Source organism: Pleurodeles waltl, chromosome 5 (genome assembly GCF_031143425.1).
Source record: "Pleurodeles waltl isolate 20211129_DDA chromosome 5, aPleWal1.hap1.20221129, whole genome shotgun sequence".
Taxonomy (NCBI): Eukaryota; Metazoa; Chordata; class Amphibia; order Caudata; family Salamandridae; genus Pleurodeles; species Pleurodeles waltl.
The window spans coordinates 3,038,425-3,061,955 of NC_090444.1; the positions used below are offsets into that span (position 1 = coordinate 3,038,425).

Below are 23,531 nucleotides of genomic sequence, written 5' to 3' on the forward strand. Positions count from 1 at the left end.
CACAAACGATAGGAGGAGTGGCCCCACCTGGCATGCACCACTCCTAAGTTGTTGCCTACGAGGTGGACACTCCATTTCATTTTCCTCCATCTTAGATGAAAGGAAAATAGCCAATCAGGGATTGGGATGTGACCCTTCCCACAGGAAGTGGTCTCTATAGTGGGTGTAGCCACCCAAGGTAAGTGTCCCATTGGACACTACCAGGTTCCCCCTAAAATGCCCACTAAATTCAGTATTTAGTCGGCATCCCTAGACCAAAAAATCAAATTCAAAGGACACAAAGAAGACCATCACAAAGAAGATCCAAGGCAAGAGAACTGTGGACCTGCTGCACAAAGAAAAGGTTCCAAAGCTCACCTGCTGCACCCAGGACCCGACAATCGCGGCTGAGGAGCTGGTGGACAACTGGACTGACCTCAAGAAACCCAGAGGACCTCCAGGCTTTGCCAGTCACCCCAGAGTGAAGGTACCATTCTGCACCCAAGGAGGAACCAGCAACCTAGTAAGGGTCACTCCATTGAATTGGCTGGTAACTCCCGAACCAGATGTTGCAGCAAGACCTGACGAAATACCAACAACTACTAGGAGAAATCAAGCAAGTGTGCCAAGTTTGGTGGCACTGCGCCCTTGAGTGGCTGAACCGTACCAATACGCTAGGTACTGGTCAGCTGACGTCGCACACCAGGAAAACTAGCCTGCACGGAGCTGAAAAAGTACCAGGCGGAGTCCTCAGTCAAGAAACTTCAGGAAGACACTGGACCTCCCACCAGGGTGCCCCCGTTGTCCTGTAAGCAACCCTTAAAGTGACCTTTTCCAAGTGGTCCCCTGCAGTGGCCCTGCACCAGCTCCAGAGACTTTCCACCGCTGCTCCCGCCAGAACCGGGAGCCACCCGAACTCCTCCAGCTCCCACAGTGTCCCACTAATGACCTTCACCAACCTACAAAAGAAGAATTTGGTAACTCAACTGTACGATTTTACTTTCCATTGATTCCTATGGTGCGTAACTATGCACAGAAAGACAATTTTTATTAAATTTTAAAAATCCATATCTCCAAAACTACTTAACCAATTTTGATAATCTTGGTCTTAAAATGTATTTAAAAATCTGGAGTATTGCTATAAATTGGTCTAGAGTTATTCCTTTGAATATATGGGTTGCATGATGATACTGTGCTTGCACTTTTCCAAGATTAGCCTAACTGCTCGACCTAGCTACCATAAAAATTAGACCATTAGGTGATCTAGTTTTTACCTCTATAAACCAATGTGTGGCTGCCTGGACCCCCTGCACAGTGTGACTTGCACAGCTTCCTACATGTTGAAGAATGCATCACGCTTGGAAGGAGAAAGTAATGGGGAGAAATAAAGATATTTCTCCTCATTATACCTCACCTGGGAAGGCATTGCATTTTGGTGGGAACACCCACAAAACACCCATGGAATGCCTCCCTGGGGAAGAGTAACACAACACAATGATTTGCACAGCGTTGCGCTACTCAAGATTTATCAAGTCACTCAGGGCCATGCAAGGTGGCCTTGCATGTCTTGAAAAATTGCATTTTGGGCTTGTGTCACACATGCACCACTTTGCGTGGTGCAAGAGTCACACAGCACACATTATTTTGCCCCTTAATGTTGGAAAATAAGACTTCAAATATATCACAGTATCATAATATTTCATGACGGAAATCGCAATCGAAAAAGTGCTCAGTGCTTCAAACATGATGCACACTGTGGGAGAGGCATTTAGAATACACAACACACAGTGCTTTTACAGACGACCATAACATTATAATTAAAGACTTCAAAAAGTCTTCAAAAAGAGTAGTCAACAACCTTTCAATCCATTCAAATTGTTAGATGATCCTTTAGTAGTCGGCAGACAATGAGGAGAGCCCAAAGAACAGTTAAGGAGGTCTTTTTAAATCAAAATGAAAAGCGAGTCATCCACAGGATTTGGAATCATTTGCTGGACATTGCACAATCAGCACTAATGTACAAATTAGAACCTTGGGGTTATTCCATGGACAAAGGCCAGCAATGATATTTGAGGGTGTTCCTTATTCTATGGAGAATTACATTTAATTGTGCTGTTATTGGGACCTTTCTGCACCCAGAAGAATTAGTAGTTCTGGGTGTGGTATTCTCACACAATACATAGTAAGGACGACAAGGGCCTGATTTAGAGTTTGACAGACAGGCTGTTGTTCTTCCATAACAGAGGTACTGATCCATCCACCAGGCTGATGGATTTCAGACTGCCATGTGTAAAGTTTGGCCTGAGGGACCAGTGTCCGTCATGCTCAAGCATGGCCAGTCGGCTTATTCCCCCATTGCCTAATCACCTGACACAGCTCCGCCAACGGTGGTATGGTGGACATATGTGCACCATATTTAGAGTTGTCCGTCATTAGAGTGGTACAGAAGGACTATCACGATGTGGAACAGTGATGGCGGAAGGGGTTTCTGAAGACAGACATATCCATCAACATGTACTAATGCGCCTGTCAACACACACATTCTCTAAGTGAACTAATCAACAACACTCACAGCTCTCCGACAAAAGAACCACCTCATGCAACACAAAACATTAAGCACTCATAACAGGTGCCTTGCAACAAAAACCAAAAGATGGCTGGAAGTAGACAAACCAGATTCTCTGCAAATGTGTTAATTTCGAAGGGGGATGGGGTTTTTAAGGTAGGCCCACAGTTTTTAGGAGCCCTGGAACAGACAACAACCACGACCATAGAAGGGAAATGTCGGTTAGAATTGTGAATAAGGGAATGCTGCCTCCAACACCAGAAACAGGAAGACATCTGTGTAGGAAGCTGGCTCTGTATACACTATATCAAAACGAGATATAGGCCCTCATTATGACATTGGTGGTAAATCCCAATCACCGCCATGTTGACTGCCGCCAACATACCGCCACCTCTGCGGATATTTGCTAACCACATTATGACACACACACACCAATCCGTCACTATTCAGCCACACACACACAGCCGCCACACCAAAGGTCAGTGATAAACTGGTGGTATCAAAACCCACACCGTTACGCCAACAGAACTATGCCCACAACATTATGACCCACGAATCACCACGGTGGACATTCAATGGCAGTAAACCATTGGCGGTACATACCGCTGCGCTCAAAATACACACACTCAAACAAAACAACACCACATTGGTCAATTCAAACTACATACACCTGACACATATACACACAGCACACCCACACCACTATAAAACACACACCCACATTATCCACAACCCTTTACGACTACAAATAAGTGCCAGCAGAGAGAGACAGCAAGAGTACTCACACAACCAGAGCCACATACCACAATCCCCTATACACCACCCACAGACCTCACATCACACACCCCAACACATCACCCTACACATCCTCACCCACACCACTCACACAACACCCATGGCACCACAATGACACCCCAGATTCTCTGAGGAGGAGCTAAGGGTCATGGTGGAGGAAATCATCCGGGTAGAGCCACAGCTATTTGGATCACAGGTGCAGCAGATATCCATTGCTAGAAAGATGGAGCTATGGCGGAGAATCGTGGACAGGGTCAACGCCGTGGGGCAGCACCCCAGAACAAGGGATGACATCAGGAAGAGATGGAACGACCTATGGGGGAAGGTGCATTTCATTGCAGCAAGACACCAACTCACTGTACAGAGGACTGGCAGTGGACCCCCACCTCCTCCCCCACAACTAACAACATGGGAGAAGCAGGTCTTGGCAATCATGCATCCTGAGGGCCTGGCAGGAGTAGCAGGAGGACAGGACTCTGGTAAGTCAACTCTCTATTACTATCACCCCCCCCCACCTGCATGCCATCACATACCCACACCTTTACCCTCACTCCCATCACTCCACCACTTCCCACACACCCCAGCGTCAACACCCACTCATCCCATTGCCAAGCCCTGCATGCCATACCAATGCATGGACACCACTCACAGACCTGTATGGACACATATCACTAAAGCATGCACACTAGAGACAATCAGCTAGTCCACCAAATAACAACTCACACAAGGAAAAGCTGCCAGGGTAATAACAACCATAGAGGGCAACCCACCCATGCACAAGATGTCACACACAGAAACAATAACACAGCATTTACATCCCCACGGGTATCCCAGCCAATGTCACTGGAGAAGATGTGCCAGCAACATCCAGTCCCCCCACAGAAGAGGCCCACAGTGATGACAGCAGCTCTGGTCACCTGGATCTGGATGACCAACCTGGCCCATCAGGGACCTCCGGACAGTCGGTTACCCAGGCACAGTCTCACACTACCACAGAGCCTCCCCCTTCAGGAAACACCAACACCACAGAGCCTCCCCCCTCAGGAAACACCACCACAGCACCCACCCAGCGGGCCCATACCTCTGTCCCCAGGACACGTCAATCAGCAGTGTGTCCACCACTACAGGGACCCCAAGGCACACCACAAACCCAGGACAATCAGGGACCTGGGGTCAGTGACAGTGGGCACACGGTTCAGGGGATAGAGGCACAGTGAACAGGGAAGCTGGGAGAACTGCTGTGCAACATGGGGAGGACAGGCCCAGGGAACCGACTCTCCAGGAGGCACTCACCACAATCCTGGGAGCATACCAACATTCCCAGGATACGCTGGGCCAGATCCTGGACAAGATGCAGGAGAACATGCGGCTGCAGGAGGGACAGTACCTGGGGTTCAGGGAGGACTTGAAGTCCATTAACACCACCCTGATCTCCATTGCAGGGGTGCTGGCAGACATGGCCATTGTATGAGGGAGGCAGTGGCACACCAGCGGGCCCCTGACACTAGCCAGACTTCTGGACAGCCCTCGACCTCCACTGCCGCTAGTAGACAGGAGGCCCCGCCACAGGACCAACAGGCCACCAGCACCCCTCCCCCTGCAGAAGGAGAACCACCCCGCAAACGTTCCCTGCGATCCAGGCAGAAGCCAGAGACTATTGCCAAGACCCCGCCAGGAAATAAGACTCTCTTGATTGTCACTCTTGTGTCCCACTCTGTCACCCTGTCTACCTTAAACTGCCAATAGACTGGACTGACTCTACCCTGGACTTTCCTCCATCATCACCCCAGCTCATTGCACTTCCCACTTTTCTTCAGAGCACTGCAATAAACACACTTTGAAAAAATACAAGTATGGAGTATGTCAAATGATTTTAAAATGTATTTGTTTAACAAGGTTCAAACATTGCAATTCAACTGTACACTTTTTTTTCCTTAGGTAAGACCTGTAGTTGGCTGCACTGAACACACCAGGAGCAATAGTGGGGCACCAACATCTGCAAAAAGAGTTGCCAATGGCTACAGTGAGTGGGCATAGAAGTAGGAATTCAGAGCCTGCCTGTGACAATGTCACACATCAAACTGTCAATGAAATGTGAAATAACACTGTCTTACCTGTGTGTCGTTGGAAGTATTGACGAATGAATGCACTTCTGTTGTCCTCATCCTCATCCTCTGCCTCCTCATCTTCACTGTCCACAGGGTCCACTGCTGCCACACGGCCATCTCCAGCCTCCTCCTCCTGAAGAAAAGGCACATGGCGTTGCAAGACAAGGTTATGCAACATACTGCATGCCACGATGATCTGGCAGACCTTCTTGGGTGAGTAGCACAGGGATCCGCCTGTTAGATGGAGGCACCGAAACCTGGCCTTCAGGAGGTCGAAGGTACGTTCGATAATCCTTCCTGTTCGCCCATGTGCCTCATTGTAACATTCCTCTGCCCATGTCCTGGGATTCCTGACAGGGATCTGTAGCAATGAGAGGTTGGGGTAACCAGAGTCACTTGCAAATATCGAGGGACAGCTGTAAGCCACAGACTAACCCTTATGGCCCACACCATACCCATACACCAACATCCACTGGGTGGGAACCAGAGCCCACCTATTAGCTACACCCTGTGCCTCTGGAGTTGGGCCATCACATTTGGGATATTCCTATTCCTCAGGATAAAGGCATCATGCACCGACAAAGGATACTTAGCATTGACATGGGAGATGTACTGGTCCGCCAAACACAGCATATGCACATTCGAGTGATAACTTTTACGATTTCTGAAGACCTGTTCATTTTGCCAGGGGGGGGACAAATGCAATATGTGTCCCATCAATCGCACCAATGATGTTGGAGATATGTCCCATTGCATAGAAGTCAGCCTTCACTGTGGCCAAATCCTCCACCTGGGGGAAAACGATGTAGCTGCACATCTGTTTAATCAGGGCAGATAACACTCTGGTCAGCACTATTGAGAACATTGGCTGTGACATTCCTGCTGCCAAGCCTACTGTCACTTGGAAAGAACCAGTTGCCAAGAAATGGAGCACTGATAGCACTTACACAAGAGTGGGTATCCCAGTGGGGTGATGGATAGCAGATATCAGGTCAGGCTCCAATTGGGCACACAGCTCAGTGATTGTGGCCCTGTCAAGTCTGTAGGTGAGGATAATGTGCCTGTCCTCCATTGTTGACAAGTCCACCAGGGGTCTGTACGCGGGGAATGTCTCCATCTCCTATTCATCCACAGCGGTTGCAATCTATGGGGCAAAAGAGTGAGGAGCTGGTCCTTATCTGTACATTGTAACCACTACAGTTCAATGCATGGTGTGATTGTTACAATATTTTGGTGGCATATGTCCTGAATGTGAAATTGTGAACTGTGACACAGTTAGGATACATGGCCTCCCCATCACCCCCAGAAATGGCATCCCTCTGTCCTGTGTGGAGGGACAGGTGGAAATGAGATAATTCCGCTGACATTGTGCGCCGCTGCGGGAGGCGGTCGGGAACAGCCATGCAACTCCTCATTGGTTATTATTGGGTCCTATGGGGTACAGTGGCCAATGGTGATGTACTCCGGTGGTGACGGTACTCACCACCCCGGACATGACCGCCATTTTCTATCTGTTCACTCACTTGCTACCTGACCTTCAACAGGAGAGGACCTACACTGCATGTGCTGCTATGACCTGTGTCTGGAACCTACCATGGCTCGTGACACTGGGGAAAGGGCCCATGCCTTCACCTCGGTGGAGTTGGAGCGACGAGTGGATGGGGTCCTACCCCCCCACCGACTGCTGTATGGGCCTCCAGACCAACAGGTGAGTACACTGTGAGTACGATGCATGGGGCATGAATGTATGGAGTGGTGTGTGTGAAGGCTTCATGTCAGGGGGGTTGGTGGATGGGCCCTGGGCAGTGTGCAGCATGTATGCTGGGCCAAGTCTGTGCTAATGGTGATGTGAAGGGGTATGGTGGGCCATAAGTGTAACAGGCAGGATGGTCTGACTGATACCTTTTCCTGTGTGTATTTCTCTGCAGGTCAGCACCCATCAAAAGAAGGGTATGTGGCGTGCCATCGCCAAGGACATGCGGACCCTGGGGGTCTATGGCAGGCAGAGCACCCACTGTCGGAAACAGTAGGAGGACCTGAGACGCTGGGCATGGAAGACGGCAGAGGCCCAGCTGGGGATAGCCTCCCAAAGAGGTAGGGGTGCCCGTCGAACCATGACCCCCCTGATGGCCCACATACTTGCGGTGGCCTATCCGGAGCTGGATGGGCGCTTGGGGGCATCACAGCAGCAACAAGGGGGTGAGTACAGTGCCCTTCATTACTACTTACGCCTGGTGGGGTGGTATCTGGGTGGGGGAGTTGGGCCTGTGGGTGCCCCTAGGCCAGGCCTGACATTGCAGAGTAGGTCCCATGTTGGGCAGGGTTCTGATGTGAAATTCCTCCAACCTAGCTAGTAGGCATCCAATACTGGGCATGGGTGTGTGGGTCTCAGGTATGCTGCAGTTGGTGGTATGGGTCCCTACTGATGGTCTGGTGACTAGCATTGTAACTGGTAGTGCATTGCCTAGTGTGTAGCGTGTTGTGGACGCCAACAGTGGTGTTAGTGCCGCCATTGACTAAGTGTATCCTTTGTCTCTCCCCCCCTTTTTGTTTTGTCACCCTTTCCTTTTGTGCATTAGCATCATCTGGTGGAGGAGCTGACGCACCGGCCACGGAGGAAGCGGCATCCCATAGGACCCAGGAGGCCGAGTCCACCGACGGTGAGGGCACCAGTGGGATGGAGGGCGAGGGGAGCACTACGGCGGAGACTGGAGGGGACAGTTTCGGACACGGATACCACCTCTGATGGAAGCTCCCTGGTGGTGGCGGACACCTCAGTGCCCACCCCAGCTACAGGTACAGCCGCCACCCCCAATACCTGCACCGCCCTCCCAGCAGCCCCTCAGCGAGTTGCCCGTGCCTGCTCCTCCAGGAGGGTGGGCATCTCCTGCGCCCCAGGCACCTCAGGCCCTGCCCCAGTTAGCCCTGCTGCCCTGAGTTAGGAGGCTATTGACCTCCTGAGATCCATCTCTGTTGGGCAGTCAACCATTGTGAATGCCATCCAGGGGCTGGCAGCCCAAATGCAACAGTCCAATGCATTTCTGGAGGGTATTCACACTGGCTTGGGGGCCCAACAGAGATCAATCCAGGCTCTGGCCTCCTCTCTGATGGCAGCCATTGTCCCTGTTTCCACCGTCCCCCCTCCAACTTCTTCTACCCAATCCCATTCCCTTCAACCCCAACCTATCCCAAGCACACAGGCAGACGAGCATGCACACAGGACAACACACAAGAGTGGACATGGCAAACACAAGCACCACACTTCATCCCACAGGCACTCACACAAGCACCATCTAGATGTCCCCTCCAGGACCAGTGGTGTTGTACCATCTGCCGGTTGAGGTGCCCCCCGTTCCCCTGAGGTGCCTGCCTATTTTCGACCTGATGCCCCTGCAGTGTTCTCTCCGTGTTGTTGCAGGAGTAAAGTGGGGCCTTGGACTTTGTAATGTGGCCCTTGTGGCCCACGAACATTAAGGACTGGGCAGTGTCCCTACATTTGTAAATATGTATATACTTTTTTTATTTGGATGCACGTATTGCTACTATTTTATCTTATTACACTCTTTTTACTCTATTGTAGTTGTCCTTGCATTATTCCTGAGGGGTATGGGGTAAATATGTTATGTTACTGCATCTGCTTGTGTGTATGGTGTTGGGGGTAGGGGTGTTTCATGTTGCGTGTGTGTGTTACTCTCTTTTTCCTCCCCCTCCCATGTGTGCTAGGTGGCTGTACTCACTGCGGTCGTCTTCGCCATCATTGGAGTTCGTAGTGGAGTAGAACGTCGAATAACATGGGGAAGATCTGCAGTTCAGGCTTTATGGTGTTGTGGTTCTTCCCTGAGTCTCCACAGGTGAGTCGTTTCCCTTCTGTGCAGTAATCGGGCCAGGCTTTTGATGTCGTTGGTACCTCCCCGGAAAAGGTGGCAGATTGGACTGTCTTAATACAGTGGGCAGAACATTGGCTTCCGCCTGGCTGTAGGCTTTTACCGCTGTGGTGCCTGTTGATTCCGCCCTGGCGGTCGGTGTGTTAAAATGGCTGTCTGTCTGAGCTGTTTCTGCCATGGTCATAATTTGGCGGTATTTACCTCCAGCCTGTTGGCGGTATTACCGCCACTTTATCACCAACCGCCAGGGTTGTAATTAGGGCCATAGTGTGCACAGAGTCCAGGAGGATTGACAGAGGCAAAAATAGATAATACTAATGCTCTATTTGCGGTAGTGTGGTCGAGCAGTTAGTCTTATCGGAGGGTAGTGTTAAGCACACTCAATGACTTAACTCCAGACCAATAGGATTTTATATAGAAAAATATATTTTGTTAATTTATTTCTAGAACCACAAGATTCAGTTTGCAGGTAAGTACATTAAATGAAAGGTACTTTGCATTGATAAGTTCAGGAGTTTGAATCAAATCGATAATACATACAGTTTTCTTTAAAATGGCAAAAAGCTATTTTAAAAGTGGACACTGCAATTTTCAACAGTTCCTGGGGGAGGTAAATAAAGTACAGTTTCTGAGGTAAGTAACAAACTTACAGGTTTAGTCTCCGGGGCATAGGTAGCCCACCGTTGGGGGTTCCAGATAACCCCAAGCATCGAGCACCAGCAAGACAGGGCCGGTTAGGTGCAGAGGTCAAACAAGAGCCAAAATAAGGTGGGCCCCTATGGAGACGGGGTACTCCTGTTCCGGTCTGCTTGCAGTTAAATACCCGCGTTGTCGGAGGGCAGACCAGGGGGGTTTAGCGGAGCACTTGAGGGGCCCCAAGTAGGCACCAATCCCACACCCTCAGTGGCACAGGGGCGGCCGGGTACAGAGTGCCAACAGGGTGTCGGGTTTCCAATGAAACTCTATGAGGGGACCCCGTGGGTCACTTAGGCGCTGCAGGCAAGGCACAGGGGGGCTTCTCGGGCAAGCCACCGACTGGATAGGGAGGGAAGCTGCCTGCTGGTCATAGCTGCACCGGTACTCAGTCTCTCTCGCGTCTGGGGGCTGCGGATGCAGGGCTTCTCTAGGCGTTGGATATCTTCGTCCTGGGCAGTCGTGGTCAGCGGGGTCCTCGGGATTCCCTCTGCAGGCGTCATCGTGGAGGGGTGGAGAGGTCAGTCCAGGGTGGGCACTCAGTCAGAATCGCCTGGGGATCCTCTCTGGCTAGTTGAGCCACCTGGACATGGGCCGTGGGCGTCGGGTGCAGAGTGGTTTAGGACTCACGCTTCTGGAGTGAGGTGGGAGTCCTTTAGAAGCAGTTTCTTCTTCTTTCTTGTTGGACAGGTCCGCTGTCCACGGGAGTTTCATGGTCCTCTGTGATGCTGGCAGTCCTCTGGAGGCTTTTCAGGGGCCACTGGACCTGCAGAGTGCGTTGCTCTTCTTTTGCAGCTTTTTGAAGCAGGAGACGGGCCGGTAGGGCTGGGGCCAAGTCAGTTGTTGTCTCCTTCTTTTCTCTGCTGGGTTGTCAGCTCAGCAGTCCTTCTTCTTCTTGTGAGGTCGTCAGGAATCTGAGGAGCTGGGTTCAGGGAGGCCTCTAAATACTAAATTTAGAGGCGTTTTAGAGGTGAGGTGTCATTAGCGAATGGCTACTGTCCCTGAGGGTGACTGCATCCTCCTTGTGCTCACTCCCTTTGGAGAGGGGAGCACATTCCTATTCCTATTTGTCCTTATCCTCCAAAGTAAGATGGAGGGTTTTCAAGGAGGGGGTCACTTCAGCTCTGGACACCTTAGGGGTGGTCCTGACTGAGGTGGTGACTCTTCCTTGTTTTTCCTAATTTTCCCTCCGGACTTGCCGCCAAAAGTGGGGCTTTGTCCGGGGGACGGGCATCTCCACTAGCTGGAGTGCCTCGGGCAGTGTAATGCGAGGCCTGAGCCTTTGAGGCTCATCTCCAGGTGTTTCACTTCCTGCAGGGGGAGGTGTGAAGCACCTCCACCCAGGACAGACTTTGTTTCTGACCACAGAGTGCACAAAGGCACTCACCCCATGTGGTCAGAAACTCGTGTGAAAGTGGCAGGCTGGCACAGACCGGTCAGTCCTACACTAGCAGTTTGGCTAACACACAGGGGGCATCTCTAAGATGACGTCTGTGTGCATTTTTCAATAAATCCCACACTGGCATCAATGTGGGTTTATTGTGCTGAGAAGTTTGATACCAAACTTCCCAGTATTCAGTGAAGTCATTATGGTGCTGTGGAGTTCGTAATGACAAACTCCCAGACCATATACTCAATATGGCTACACTGCATTTACAATGTGTGAGAATGGACTCAGACACTGTAGGGGCATATTGCTCATGCAGCTAGGCCCTCATCTGTGGGATAGTGCACCGCACTTAGGGCTGTAAGGCCTACTAGAGGGGTGACTTACCTATGCCACAGGCAGTGGTTTGTGGGCATGGCACCCTGAGAAGAGTGCCATGTTGACTTTGTCTTTTCTCCCCACCAGCACACACAAGCTGCAAGGCAGTGTGCATGTGCTGACTGAGGGGTCCCTAGGGTGGCATAATCCATGCTGCAGCCCTTAGAGACCTTCCCTGGCCACAGGGCCCTTGGTACCATGGGTACCTTTTACCATGGACTTAACTGTGTGCCAGGGCTGTGCCAACTGTGGGAAGAGTGGTACAGTTTTAGGGAAAGGACACTGGTGCGGGGAGCTGGTTAGCAGGGTCCCAGCACACTTCCAATCAAAGCTGGCATGAACACTAGACAAAAAGTGGGGGGGGGGGTAACCATGTGAACAGTGGCATTTTCCTACAATCTGTAAGTGGTGGAATGGCCTACTGGGGAGACTCTGTTCCCTTTCTTCCAGGGCCCTGGCAACTCATGATGGCTTTCCTAGGCCCCTCAAACTCATGCATTGGGACGAGACGATGCCACACACCACACTGAAGTCATTGTGGGACTCACAAGTTGAACAACACTACCTCTCTATCAGTAACAATTTCAGGCTCGAGCCACTGCCCCCCCGTTCCCTAACCGAACATTGTCACCGATGTCACCTATTTCCACAAGCTTGCTATCAACTATGTAATCTCAGTCTACCATGTTATTCATTCCGATGCCACCTGTTCCTCATAAAACCTCATATATTATAAATATCTGAATATGTATACATTTTGAGCCTCCCCTACTCTTTACCTTAAACGCATCATATCACGTCATATGCATTTTCTGTGCAGGTTTCTCCTGACAGCGCTGCGCTCTGATAATATCGTACTCCTCCCAGTACTACCCTTTACGCGAGACATAAAACGGCATACCACTTTTAACGTTCAGCATCTTGAGTCAAGTGAATATCCCACCTCGAGGATCCTTGCACTGAAAGCGGCATTTATAATAGCAGCACTTCTGTTTTCCATCACAGGAAGCGTCATCCTGGCACAGGGGCTCTTCCGATCTTATGCACCTATACGGGTCAGGCGGACATTCGCCTGGTTTACCTGCAAGAGAGGAGGTCTTTAAGGCACTGTATGTAAAGTGTGAATATTGACGCAATGAAAAATATACACGTGCTTTTTCACCATATGTTCAGTTGACGCACTGGTCTGCTGGTCCCTCTGAAAGGATTGATTATAAGTGAGGCTTATAGTGGATCGAAGCCAGCAGGGACAGTTCACTCTTCTAATACATTCCCTAAAAACACCCCTCAGTTTAATAGAGAGTTAATAAATACATTTAAATTACAAAATTTCACCATGCAATAAAATATGTCCAGAATAATACATCTGTGGTATTATATAGGTAAGCACACATAACTAAGTGTGCACGCAGTGTTCTTGCACTCTGATGAGACATCTACAGTTTTCATGTTTGTTGACAAGGGGCCTGATTTAGAAGTTGGAGGAGGGGAATACACCGTCACAACCGTGACAAATATCCTGTCCACTGTATTACGATCCTACAATATCCTTACAATCCTTACGATTATATTACGATCCTATAACATCCTTTTTTTTTGTAAACAGATTTTATTAGCATTTATCGTGAATACATAACTTCGCTTCGTACCCCCAGGTGATACAAATGCATGTAGGTCTATAAAGCATTGTCCATTTGGCGCCAAAGTGAGATTCAGCATAATCCAGGCGATCTGTAATCTGTTCCATGTTGTGCCAGTTATAATCCGGAATAGGTGCCTTTAGACCGATGTGGTGTAAGCTTCACCCCCAGTAAACCCTCCCTTGCAGTATCTACCATACCCCCTCCCAGCCCCTCCCAACCCCTCCCTGTATCTGCTCTATGTGTTGGTAAGCGTACAGCCTTTCTGAGTGTGTCATCCCGTGTAATGTGCCTAGTCCTTGCGGTGTGGATCCTAGGCGCCCACAGGGTTATCCCCTAGGCACGTTGTGAAAGTGTCACGGAAGTGTCAGGGGAGTCTAAGTCCCGTTCCTTCATACAAGTCACCAGATAGTCCCAGGCCCTGGCTTAGTCTGCTGTACATAAGCTCTTTGCTGCTTCTTGGAGGAGAACCCTACCCTCAGTCGCCACCCATTTTAGTAGTGCATTCCTCCACCTCACTAGGAGGGGACCCCTGGGTCATCTCCAGTGCAGGATAATCTATCTTTTTACTAAAACTAGGGCAAGGTCAATGAATTGGGAGGTGACTTTGTGTGACCCAGGACGTGGAAAGTTCCCCAAAAGGGCCACTAGGTGGGAGGCATGGAGTCTTTTATCGGCCACATCATATATGCTTTGGAACACTTCTTCCCAGTACCCCTCTACGCGGGGGCATGACCACATCATATGGAGAAAGTCTGCATCCCGTTTTCACATCTCGGGCATCGCACATCCTCTGCACCAAACTGCTAGGATATTTTGAGCGGCGTGAGATATGCCCTATGAAGGATGTAAAAGGTAATCAGTTTAAAGCCCACATTTCTGGAGACTTTGTATGTATGTGAGGTGATTGTGGCCCATTGCACCAAAGAGGGGCACCAATATCAATTTCCCACTAATGTCTCAATGTAACTAAGGGGATCAGCACACCTTTCCACGTGCTCTATACTGGGAGGTTATTTCTTTCACCCTTCTTATGATTGTGCTTAGGGTCTGGCAGCTCGGATGTTCCTTCATGCCAGTGTTGCCTAATTGTAGTTGTCAATGATCTATGTACCAAGAACTACCCCGGGTGAGCCCGTAATCATCAACCAGGGTATCAGATTGTAGGAGCTTCCTGCCTCTGTATATGCCTCCAAGAGTTGAGATATTGATGTCAGCCCAGATGGTCACTCCCCTCAGGGCCGGGCTCCCTGACATAACCGCCCATCCACGGAGGGGTATCCCTAGGATGTAAGGCAAGGAGGCCCCAGGGCGTCGAGTACGCAGCCAGCATCTCCTTAGGGGCCGTAGAGCCGAAGATGGAGGGCACCCCCGTCTGGGGTTCAGGAGGATGCAAAATGAATCATGATGGGGAGGAGTTCCTTGTTGTCAATTTCCAGTAAGCTGGGAACCATCATGCAACCAGTGCACAAATCATTGAAGCTGGCTCAGCTGGCTGGCTACAGCTCTATGTCCGGTGCTGCTAGCAATCTGTCTTATGTGGGGCGCTGACATTTTGCCATGACTATTCCATGCTGTCCGGTTCCCCAGATGAGGCCGGTCAGTATGGAGATAATTTCCCGAAGTAGCGACCCAGGAAGGTAGAGTGGGATGGTGAATGAAAAAGTAAAACACGTGAGGCAGGGCCACCATCTTAACAAGGGCGATACGGTCCACCACTGAGAGGGGGAGCGTTCCCCAAAATGCCACCTCTGCCCTGAGACTCCAGATCTCCCTCCAGGAGATAGGTCGGTTCATTGTAGATCTGTACACCTAGGTACTTCAAAGTAGAGCAAACCCAGGAGAAACCCTGTAGGCTGGGGAGCAGGTGCTGCCATAGTGGTAATCTGAGAGAATTCTACCAGTTTATATATAATCCCAATATTTTCCCAAAACGCTCAAGTAGTGCTACTGCCTCCACCAAATCCTGATCAGCATTTCAGAGGAAGAGCACCATGTTGTCGGCATAAAACGCAATTTTATGCGCATGCCCGTCCGCTTCTAATCCCCTGAAGTGATGTCCCTTTCTCTCTGCCTGCACCAGGGGTTTCATAGCTATTGCAAATAATACAGGATAGAAGACAACCCTGTCATGTACCTATTCCCACCCCATCCGGCTCTGAGATCGTGCAACCTGTCTTGACTCGGGCTGTGGGGGAAGAATAGAGCAGCCAGGTCCATCTAATGAATCCCTGCCAGAGTCCCAGCTTCTCAATCGTGTGGTACAGATAATCCCAGCAGAGACTATTGAAAGCTTTGTCAATGTCGTTTGCTATTATCACCACGTCTTCTAACTCCGGAGTGACCTGCTGGAGCAGGGAGATCAGCCGTCTAAGATAAATAGCTATGGTGCGGCGAGGGATGAAACCAGACTGATCCGGGTGAATCAGTGTAGGCATATGCGGGAGTAGGCGTGTGGCAAGAATTCTCCTCAGAATTTTATAATCCATATTCATCATAGAGAGGCGGCAGTATGAGCGCATGTTTCCCGCCGGGCACCCTGGCTTTAGGAGCGGTAAACCTAAGGCTTAGGTGGTGGGGGGGTTTCCCCATTTCAAGCGCCTCCACATTAGAGGTAAACAAGGTTGGGGGCAAGGGCATCTCCAAATGTCCTGTAGAACTCTTCTGGGAATCCATCCTTCCCCGGTACCTCGCCTCTGCCCATTGATTTTATGGCCGCCCTAACTTCAGGGAGGGCGATGGGGTCCCCCAAGGCCAGTGACTCTGCCTCTGTTAGCTGCGGGAGCCCAAGAGTCCCCAGAAATTCCAGTTGTGTGGGGCAGAGATGTTCGCCCAGTGGAGCGTATAACAAGGTATAATATTCAGCAAATCTTGAGTTTAGCGGTCTCTGGGTGAACAATCGTTCACCATATCTCCATTACCAGTGAGCTCCTATGTGAGGGGTTCGCCAACCATGCAACTAGAGTGCTTGATCTATCCCCTTCTGCATGAGCCACCGCAATGTAAGCCGAGATAAAAGCATGTAAGTTTCTCAATCAACCCTGCACTTTTCCTTGGCCTCCACCAACAACAGTCCGGAGTCTGGTCTATCAGGCCTCTCCCGCTAAAGTGCGCTCAGTGCCATTTCGTGTTACTCTATGTCCCTTTCAAGAGTATGCTGCACCTGGACCACCTCGGCTATGCATCTGCCTCTCATTATCACCTTAAAGGCCTCCCATTTCAAGACCCTGGAGGCCCCGATGGCTTCATTGTCTGCAAACTAATTTTGAATGCCCTCCCTGATCGAATGTCGAAAGGTAGCATTCTCTAGTGTTTCAATTCTGAGCCGCCAATCCGGTATACAAGGGCGTGCCCTGTACCATTCAACAAGAGCAATAGGGGATTGTGGTCTGAAAACGTGCAACAAAGATATTCTGGATTGCAAACGTTGCCATGGATGTCTGGGTTTACCAAGAAGGCATCCAACCTGACATGCAAGTTATGGAGGTCCGAGTAGAATGAGTAGTCTCGCTCATCAGGGTGCAAGTACTTCTCAGTGCCCAGGAGTCCCCAATTGTGTTGCCATTTGCTAAAAGCCTTAGTGGTCCGGTGTATTGGTGAGCTCGGCAGAGTGGGTGTGATCTATTTAGAACAGTATCAGAGACACAATTGTAATCACCTCCTATCACAGCTGCTTGGGTTAAGTGGGGCCCCAGCATATTGGACAGTTTTGTAAGGAAAGCACCCTGTTCATCATTGGGTGAATACACCCCTACTATACTAAGGTCTTGGCCTTCTAACCAACCAGAAACAAGGGCAAAGTGGCCCTCCGGGTCAATCAGTTCCTGTGTGGCCTGGAAGGGGACCCCTTGGCGAAACCATATCAGGACACCCCTGGCAAACGCTGAGTAAGTGGTGGTGTATATTTGTCCGCTCCATCTCTTTTTGAGGGCCCTGTATTCTTGAGTTGTATGGTGTGTTTCCTGGATGATAGCTATGTGTACGCCCTGCCTCTAAGTGGGAATAGATCTTGTAGAGCTTAGACATACTGTTCAGTCACCTGACATTTCAAGTATTGCATTATACATTAGGGGGTGTCATGGCGGGTTATTAGTGACTAGATAGTGTGTGTTGCAGTATTTTTGGTGCCCGGAAGGGCCCCTCCGAAGGGCCCTTCCGGGCCTGCAGGCTTAATGAGTGAGCAGATGCAGCCCCAACGTTAGATCCCCTACGCAACATAACAATTAAAGGAACCACCCACCTCCCCTTCCCCAGGGCCGGGATTGGAACTATCCCCATCCAAACTTTTAACGTAAGTTAAAATGACTACAACTGTTAACAATTAGGGGGAGGTCCATGTGAGGAGCTTCAGGCAGTCTCTCCTGGCGACCATACCCACCATCCAGTCCACCAGAAGTAGCATAAGGCCCACAGCTGCGCTGCTGAGGGAGCACATCTTGTGTCCATGGGTGGATGTTGTGGAGAGCCGATGGGGCACTCCCAGTGTCGCAGATGAGGCGACCAGGCTCGGACTCCCAGCATCAATGCCCCAAGCCATCAGTGCAAGCCCAGGTGCTCTCCACTGAAGCTACGGCACCCAGTAGCCCCCTCCGGGCATGAGCCACAAGTGCCATTCCATGAAGCAAAAGAGTCAAATGATCTCACTGAATGTTCCGGGTGTCACCACTAGCGGCGGATCAGCCATATCCATGAAGGAGATCAAGACACAGTCCGATAGTGAGTCTCGGTACAACTGTTTATCTGTCGGTGGGCAGATGCTAGGGCTCAGTCCATTAAGGTTTGCTGCCATCTCTACAGCCCTGCGCCTCTCCCTGAGCACCTGCGTGTGCGATGGGGCCGCACCAGCTTTAGGTTGCTGGCATCCCTGCCCTGGCTTTCCAGAAGTGCCCAGTCCGATCTCCCAGCTCCCACTCAGGTCGGTGCAGTTGCATACCTGCTGAGGGGAAAGGAAGAAAAGTGTAGAATTGCTGGTAGCCACGCAGAGCCTGGCAGGGAATAGCATGGCATATTGAATTCCCAGATCTCTCAGCTTCCTCTTGGCCTCAGTGAATTATGCTTTTTGCCCCTGCATTTTCCTCGTAAAGTCCGGGAATATCATGATACGGCGATCCTTAATGTGAAGCTCTCCGCGCAGGCGTGCTTGACCCAGGATGTGATCCTGATCCCTAAAGTAGAGCAGTTTGGTGATGACCTGCTGGGGATCTACACCCTGGGAGGTCGCTCAAGTGCGAAGTATTGGGAAAGTCCTTCTGGGGCCACCTCGGTTCAGAGCCAGTGTTCCAGGAAGGCAGTCATATTCACTGCTGGACCTTTGATTTTTTCAGGCAGCCCAACAATGCATATGTTACTTCATCTTCATCTGTTTTCAGCGTCCTCAACCTTTGCCTCCAGAGACTTCACTTTCCCTTGCAACTGGGTCATGTGAATTTGTAATTAGCGAAAGTCCGGAGCAATGTAATTCAGAGTTCGCTCTGCTGACCCTTTCGGCTAGCCTGTGATGATTGTCTATGAGGACTCCCAAGTCAGTGGCTATTGTGGTAATTTTGAGCTCCAATGCCTCCAAGGAAGCGGCAATGGCCCACAGGATCATGTCCAGTGAGGTTTCCGTGGATCCCTGAGCCGGCACCACAGCTCCAGAATCCCCATTCAGGCAGTGTGGAGTAACACGGCCATCCGGGTCAGCCACGCCTCTCTTCCTCGCAAGTTTGCTCACAGTGGTCCACGCGGGAAAGAGCAGATCGGGTCATCGGTCTGGGCAGCCGGTGTCCCAGGTCCCTCTGTTCAGTCTGCTGCCGTGGGTGCCTTAACCAGTGGTCATCCATCAGGGTCCACCCTCGCCGCCCCCTCGTTTTGCGCAAAGGAGCAAAGCAGCGGCACAAGCCTGAGGGCAGATACCCCCGTAGGGCTTCACGTTGCCCCCTCACTTCAGGTGTCCCCTCACACCTGTCACTGTCCTCGGGATGTAGTGAATCCTATTTATTTTTACCTGGAGTTTAGCTTAACCTTCTGGCTTGCAGGCCTGTGCCCCCGTCACCTACTGACTTTTAACCTACTTAGCTCGCTCTTGTTTTAGCACATTTATTTAATTATTTCTTCCAAGATTGCTGCCATGTTTATAGTTAGGAAGATGTTTTAGTTTCACGTTATCAGTGCCACTCTGTGAAGGCATTACTATCAGCATCAAAGATAAGTAATATACGTAGGTATTAACACCATGTACTTTCCCACTTACGTGTCACAGTAACATAATGTTCCTTTTTTGGGGAATTGTTTATCTAATCGCTGCCCCAAGCATGCCATCTTATCTTCTGTTTGGGAACATACATGCGTCAGGGGTCCTTCAAGAACTGTATAAATACATCTCACACAGACAAGATTATCAGAGAGATATCTATGCTACACGTCCCCCTGATGCAGATGCAGATTTCGTGTCACCACGTAGTTTGATCTAGAGACCTCATTCCAAGGTAATGAGGGATGTGAGGCTCTTCTCATTGACATGGTACTGGCAGATTAGGTTTACCACACCTAGCTCTCTTTAGGTTAGGGATTAGGTTCATTATGCAAGGGTATTAGGGCCGATTTCACATCATATTTTATTGCAAGACGGTGGGGGTCTTTGTATTCATGACTCTCGTTTTCACAATTCTGTTTCTTGCATTGTTCATTATCCTACTCATTGCAGCCCATGCATTTTACAGTAGATTGCAGTCTTGTTAATAAAACCTATTGAAAACTTTATTGCATCTCCTTCATTGCCTTTGTGTGACTGAGACTTGTTGCTCATGTGAAAAAAGGGTTATATCTGTTTAACCATGACTCCCTGAGATGTCGCACTCTTGAGTCCATGTGTAAAGGCTGCCACAAATCACCTTTCACTATTTGGGTTTTTGGTGAGGTACTGCTTGTAAGCCGAGAGGGTTGGGCCGACAGCTGTGACTTGTAGGATTGGCCTAGTCGGCTACAAACAAATGTGCTTTCATCCCTAAACCACCAATCTTGCCTAGAGCATGAGTCCAACTACGAAAGGGACTCACTCCATCATCAGCTAGGGATCTCACTCTTCCCAATGGGCTTCCGGCACTCTTTCTCTTTTCCAGGGTCTTACTGGTGCAGCCAGCATCAGGGTCTCCACATGTAGGGGAATCGCCCCTGCCAAGGCAGGAGCGCGGGAGGTAGGGCTGTAGCCAGGCTTACACTGTCCACCCCTGGACTGGGCAACAGCCCACGCCTCTTCGGGGCCCCAGGCCACTAGCACTCCAGGGGCTTCGCGGCCCATTGATGTCAAGGCTGCTCCAGTCAGGGGGCAAAGAGGCGAGCGGATTAGCTGGATAGCTCAGTTTTGTTGCAGCACTGTTGTAGTTTAGCAGCGATTAGATTAAGCATTAGCAGAAGACATCTTGTATTCAGTAACTATTGTGAACATTTCGCGGAATCCATTTTGTATTCATGGCAGCCATTTTCTCTGCCACATGCTGCCATGTGCTCACCATGTGCTCTGTCCTACCTTTCTGTTAACTACTCTTGAAAATCTGCCTAGTGACAAGTTATATTTAGCATCTCCCACTTTCGCACATGCTCAGTAAGGTCTGCAGCTGTTAGTCCTTGAAAACTGTTAGCCCCTCCTACCTGTTGACTGTGCATTTCCACATCACCTTACATGTATGCAAGTCTTGGTTCTATAACTGTACCACCTCCTTTTAGCCCCTGCGTGGGTATTAAAGGACCATGCTCTCTCAGTTCAGTTTGCTACTTCAAACATTACCGAAGGGTGCTGTTTGAACTGTAGTACCACCTCATGAGGTTAAATAAACTTTGTCTTTTATTTCAGTTTCTGTGCCAACTTCTTCCTACATGGTCTGAGGACTTTGTGCAGAGAAAGGTGAACCCCTTGCACTAGTAGGCCTTGCTGAGGCTTACTTCAACAAATTGGCGCCCAAACAGGGACTCATCGGCGACTCGGATGCCCAACAGATTGGTTGCGACGAAGGATTGGGATCTCGCTGCGGACGATCAATGCCTGAGGAGACCCGAGTCTTGGCAACCATGGCGTTTTTCCCTTCTTTCTGATTTGACCATCCAGGTGGCGCCGGTCCTCGACTGAGATCCTTTTTGTTCATTCGTCATGCAGTGACCATTTGGTCAATTTTAGAACTTGGCAGTTGGAACCTGGACACCCTGTGATTGGTAAGAGGCGTTTTATGGCACTTGCTGTGGGTTTTGATGCCTTTGTTTGGTAATGTAGTTTAGCACTACTTACTGTGGCTCTCGTGTTTTGGGTGACTAGTCAATTTGTGTCCTTTGAATTGATATATAAATTGCAATTTATATAGGCAGGTAATGAGGAGAATTTTTTCCAATTTAATTTTGATTTGAACGGCACCTTAAGTGCTACTTTGAATATAATATTGCATATTCTGCACTATTTTTGGCATGCCTGTTTTTAGTGCACTTCGTAGGATGTGTTACTTTTGTAATGGTACCAATTTGAGACTGGAAGAATTGCAACCGGCACCCCCAGAGGGGACGCCCAATAGAGATATGTATGTTAAACATGGTCTTTCTTCTATAATGTACAGCACATTATGGAATAAATACACTCGTGCGGATCCTGAGTTACGTTGGCCTATGCATGGGTCATTTGATTTGCGAAAGATTGTATATGTGGAACAATGTATGTGTAAACGAAAGTCTAGGCAAGATATGTTTGACTGTGTACGAATGTGGGAGAAAGACGTGGGTGGACGAGTGAAGCATGAGCAAGCCTTGCTTGAGAAAGAGCAGCGGAAGAATGTATGTGAAAGCATTGGAAATGAGAAAGAAAGAAATAAATGACTTAAAGGAGCTAGAAAAGAAAGAACGTAAATTACAGGTAACTGGCCAATACACCATTAGGCAACCTCTCTATCCTATCCTTAATAAACCCCACATGATGATTTTTCGTTACTAGATCGCCTCCACCTCCGTATGTCGTTCCTTCTGCCCCTCATGAGTTAGCTAAGGTCTCCAGTTCGGAGCAACAGAAGATGCGAGACAGTCGCTCTATGTTGCCTGCTGAGCGTGTGTCTGAGCTTAGATCTATTGCTCGTAAAACAATTCATAGCGTTGTCTCTGCTTCTGAACTTTTAGACAACATGAAAGGGTGGACGGAAAAGGAGCAGCTATATTTTACTGAGGCATTTGGCTCAGAAGTTATTGAACTATATCAGAAATATTCTGATGAGTTAGAGCCCGATGATGTAGCAGCTGATCATAAGCAAATGCGTGATGGTCTTTTTGTTTTCTCCCAGGTGTCTGATGCAATCAGGCGTTTGGTGAAATTGTGTGTTGTGGCAGTCCGTTTGCAAGAGGAGAAAAGGGCTGTGGACGTAGTTGAACGGACATCTCAGACCGATGGGGTGCAAGCTTCCATCTTCGGAACAGATAAGACTATGATAGTTCACACTAAACCAATGCGGGAGGCCGCGCCTTTGTATGTTCCTCCTAAAGGATTGGGTACAAGTGATGATAAAACTTCTGTTGATGCTAAGGGTTATTTTATTTATAATTGGGTGTTTACTCCTTGGAATAGGGCAGATGTAATGGCACTTAAAACAGCATTACCTGACCCGTGGAAAAATACAGCCGCCTTTTATGAGGAAGCTGAGGGAGCAATTAGTTCTTGTACTATGACTTTGGACAACTTGATTCTTTTGTTTTGCCTGAAGGTGTGGCTCTCATACAATATGTCGATGATATTTTGTTGGCGGCTGATACCCCTGAGCAATGTGAAAAGTGCACTTTGTCCTTACTTTCTTTTCTTGCTTTACACCATCATAAAGTGTCACGAAAGAAATTGCAATATTGTAGACCAAAGGTAACCTATTTAGGTCACCTTTTGTCTAAGGAGGGTCGTGACCTTACATCAGATAATATTCAAGCAATTTTAGACACACCAGTACCCTCTACTCAGAAAGATGTTCATGCATTCCTTGGTCTTACTTCTTTTTGTAGGCAATGGATATTAGGGTTTTCACACATTGTCAAACCTTTGCTAGCACTTTTGACTAAAGATACTCCAATGCCCCTCCCATGGACAGATGAATGTGAGACTGCTTTCTG

General features: G+C 49.3%; 1 protein-coding gene across 1 annotated transcript in view; it reads right to left on the bottom strand.

Moving 5' to 3' along the window:
- Window positions 1–23,531, bottom strand: part of LOC138295218 (stewaprin-a-like) — a 53,180-nt gene that overhangs the window by 13,244 nt on the left and 16,405 nt on the right. The window contains exon 2 of the mRNA XM_069233394.1: window positions 12,734–12,871. Coding sequence (XP_069089495.1) covers window positions 12,734–12,871 — 138 coding nt within the window. The remainder of the gene's footprint in view (window positions 1–12,733; window positions 12,872–23,531) is intronic.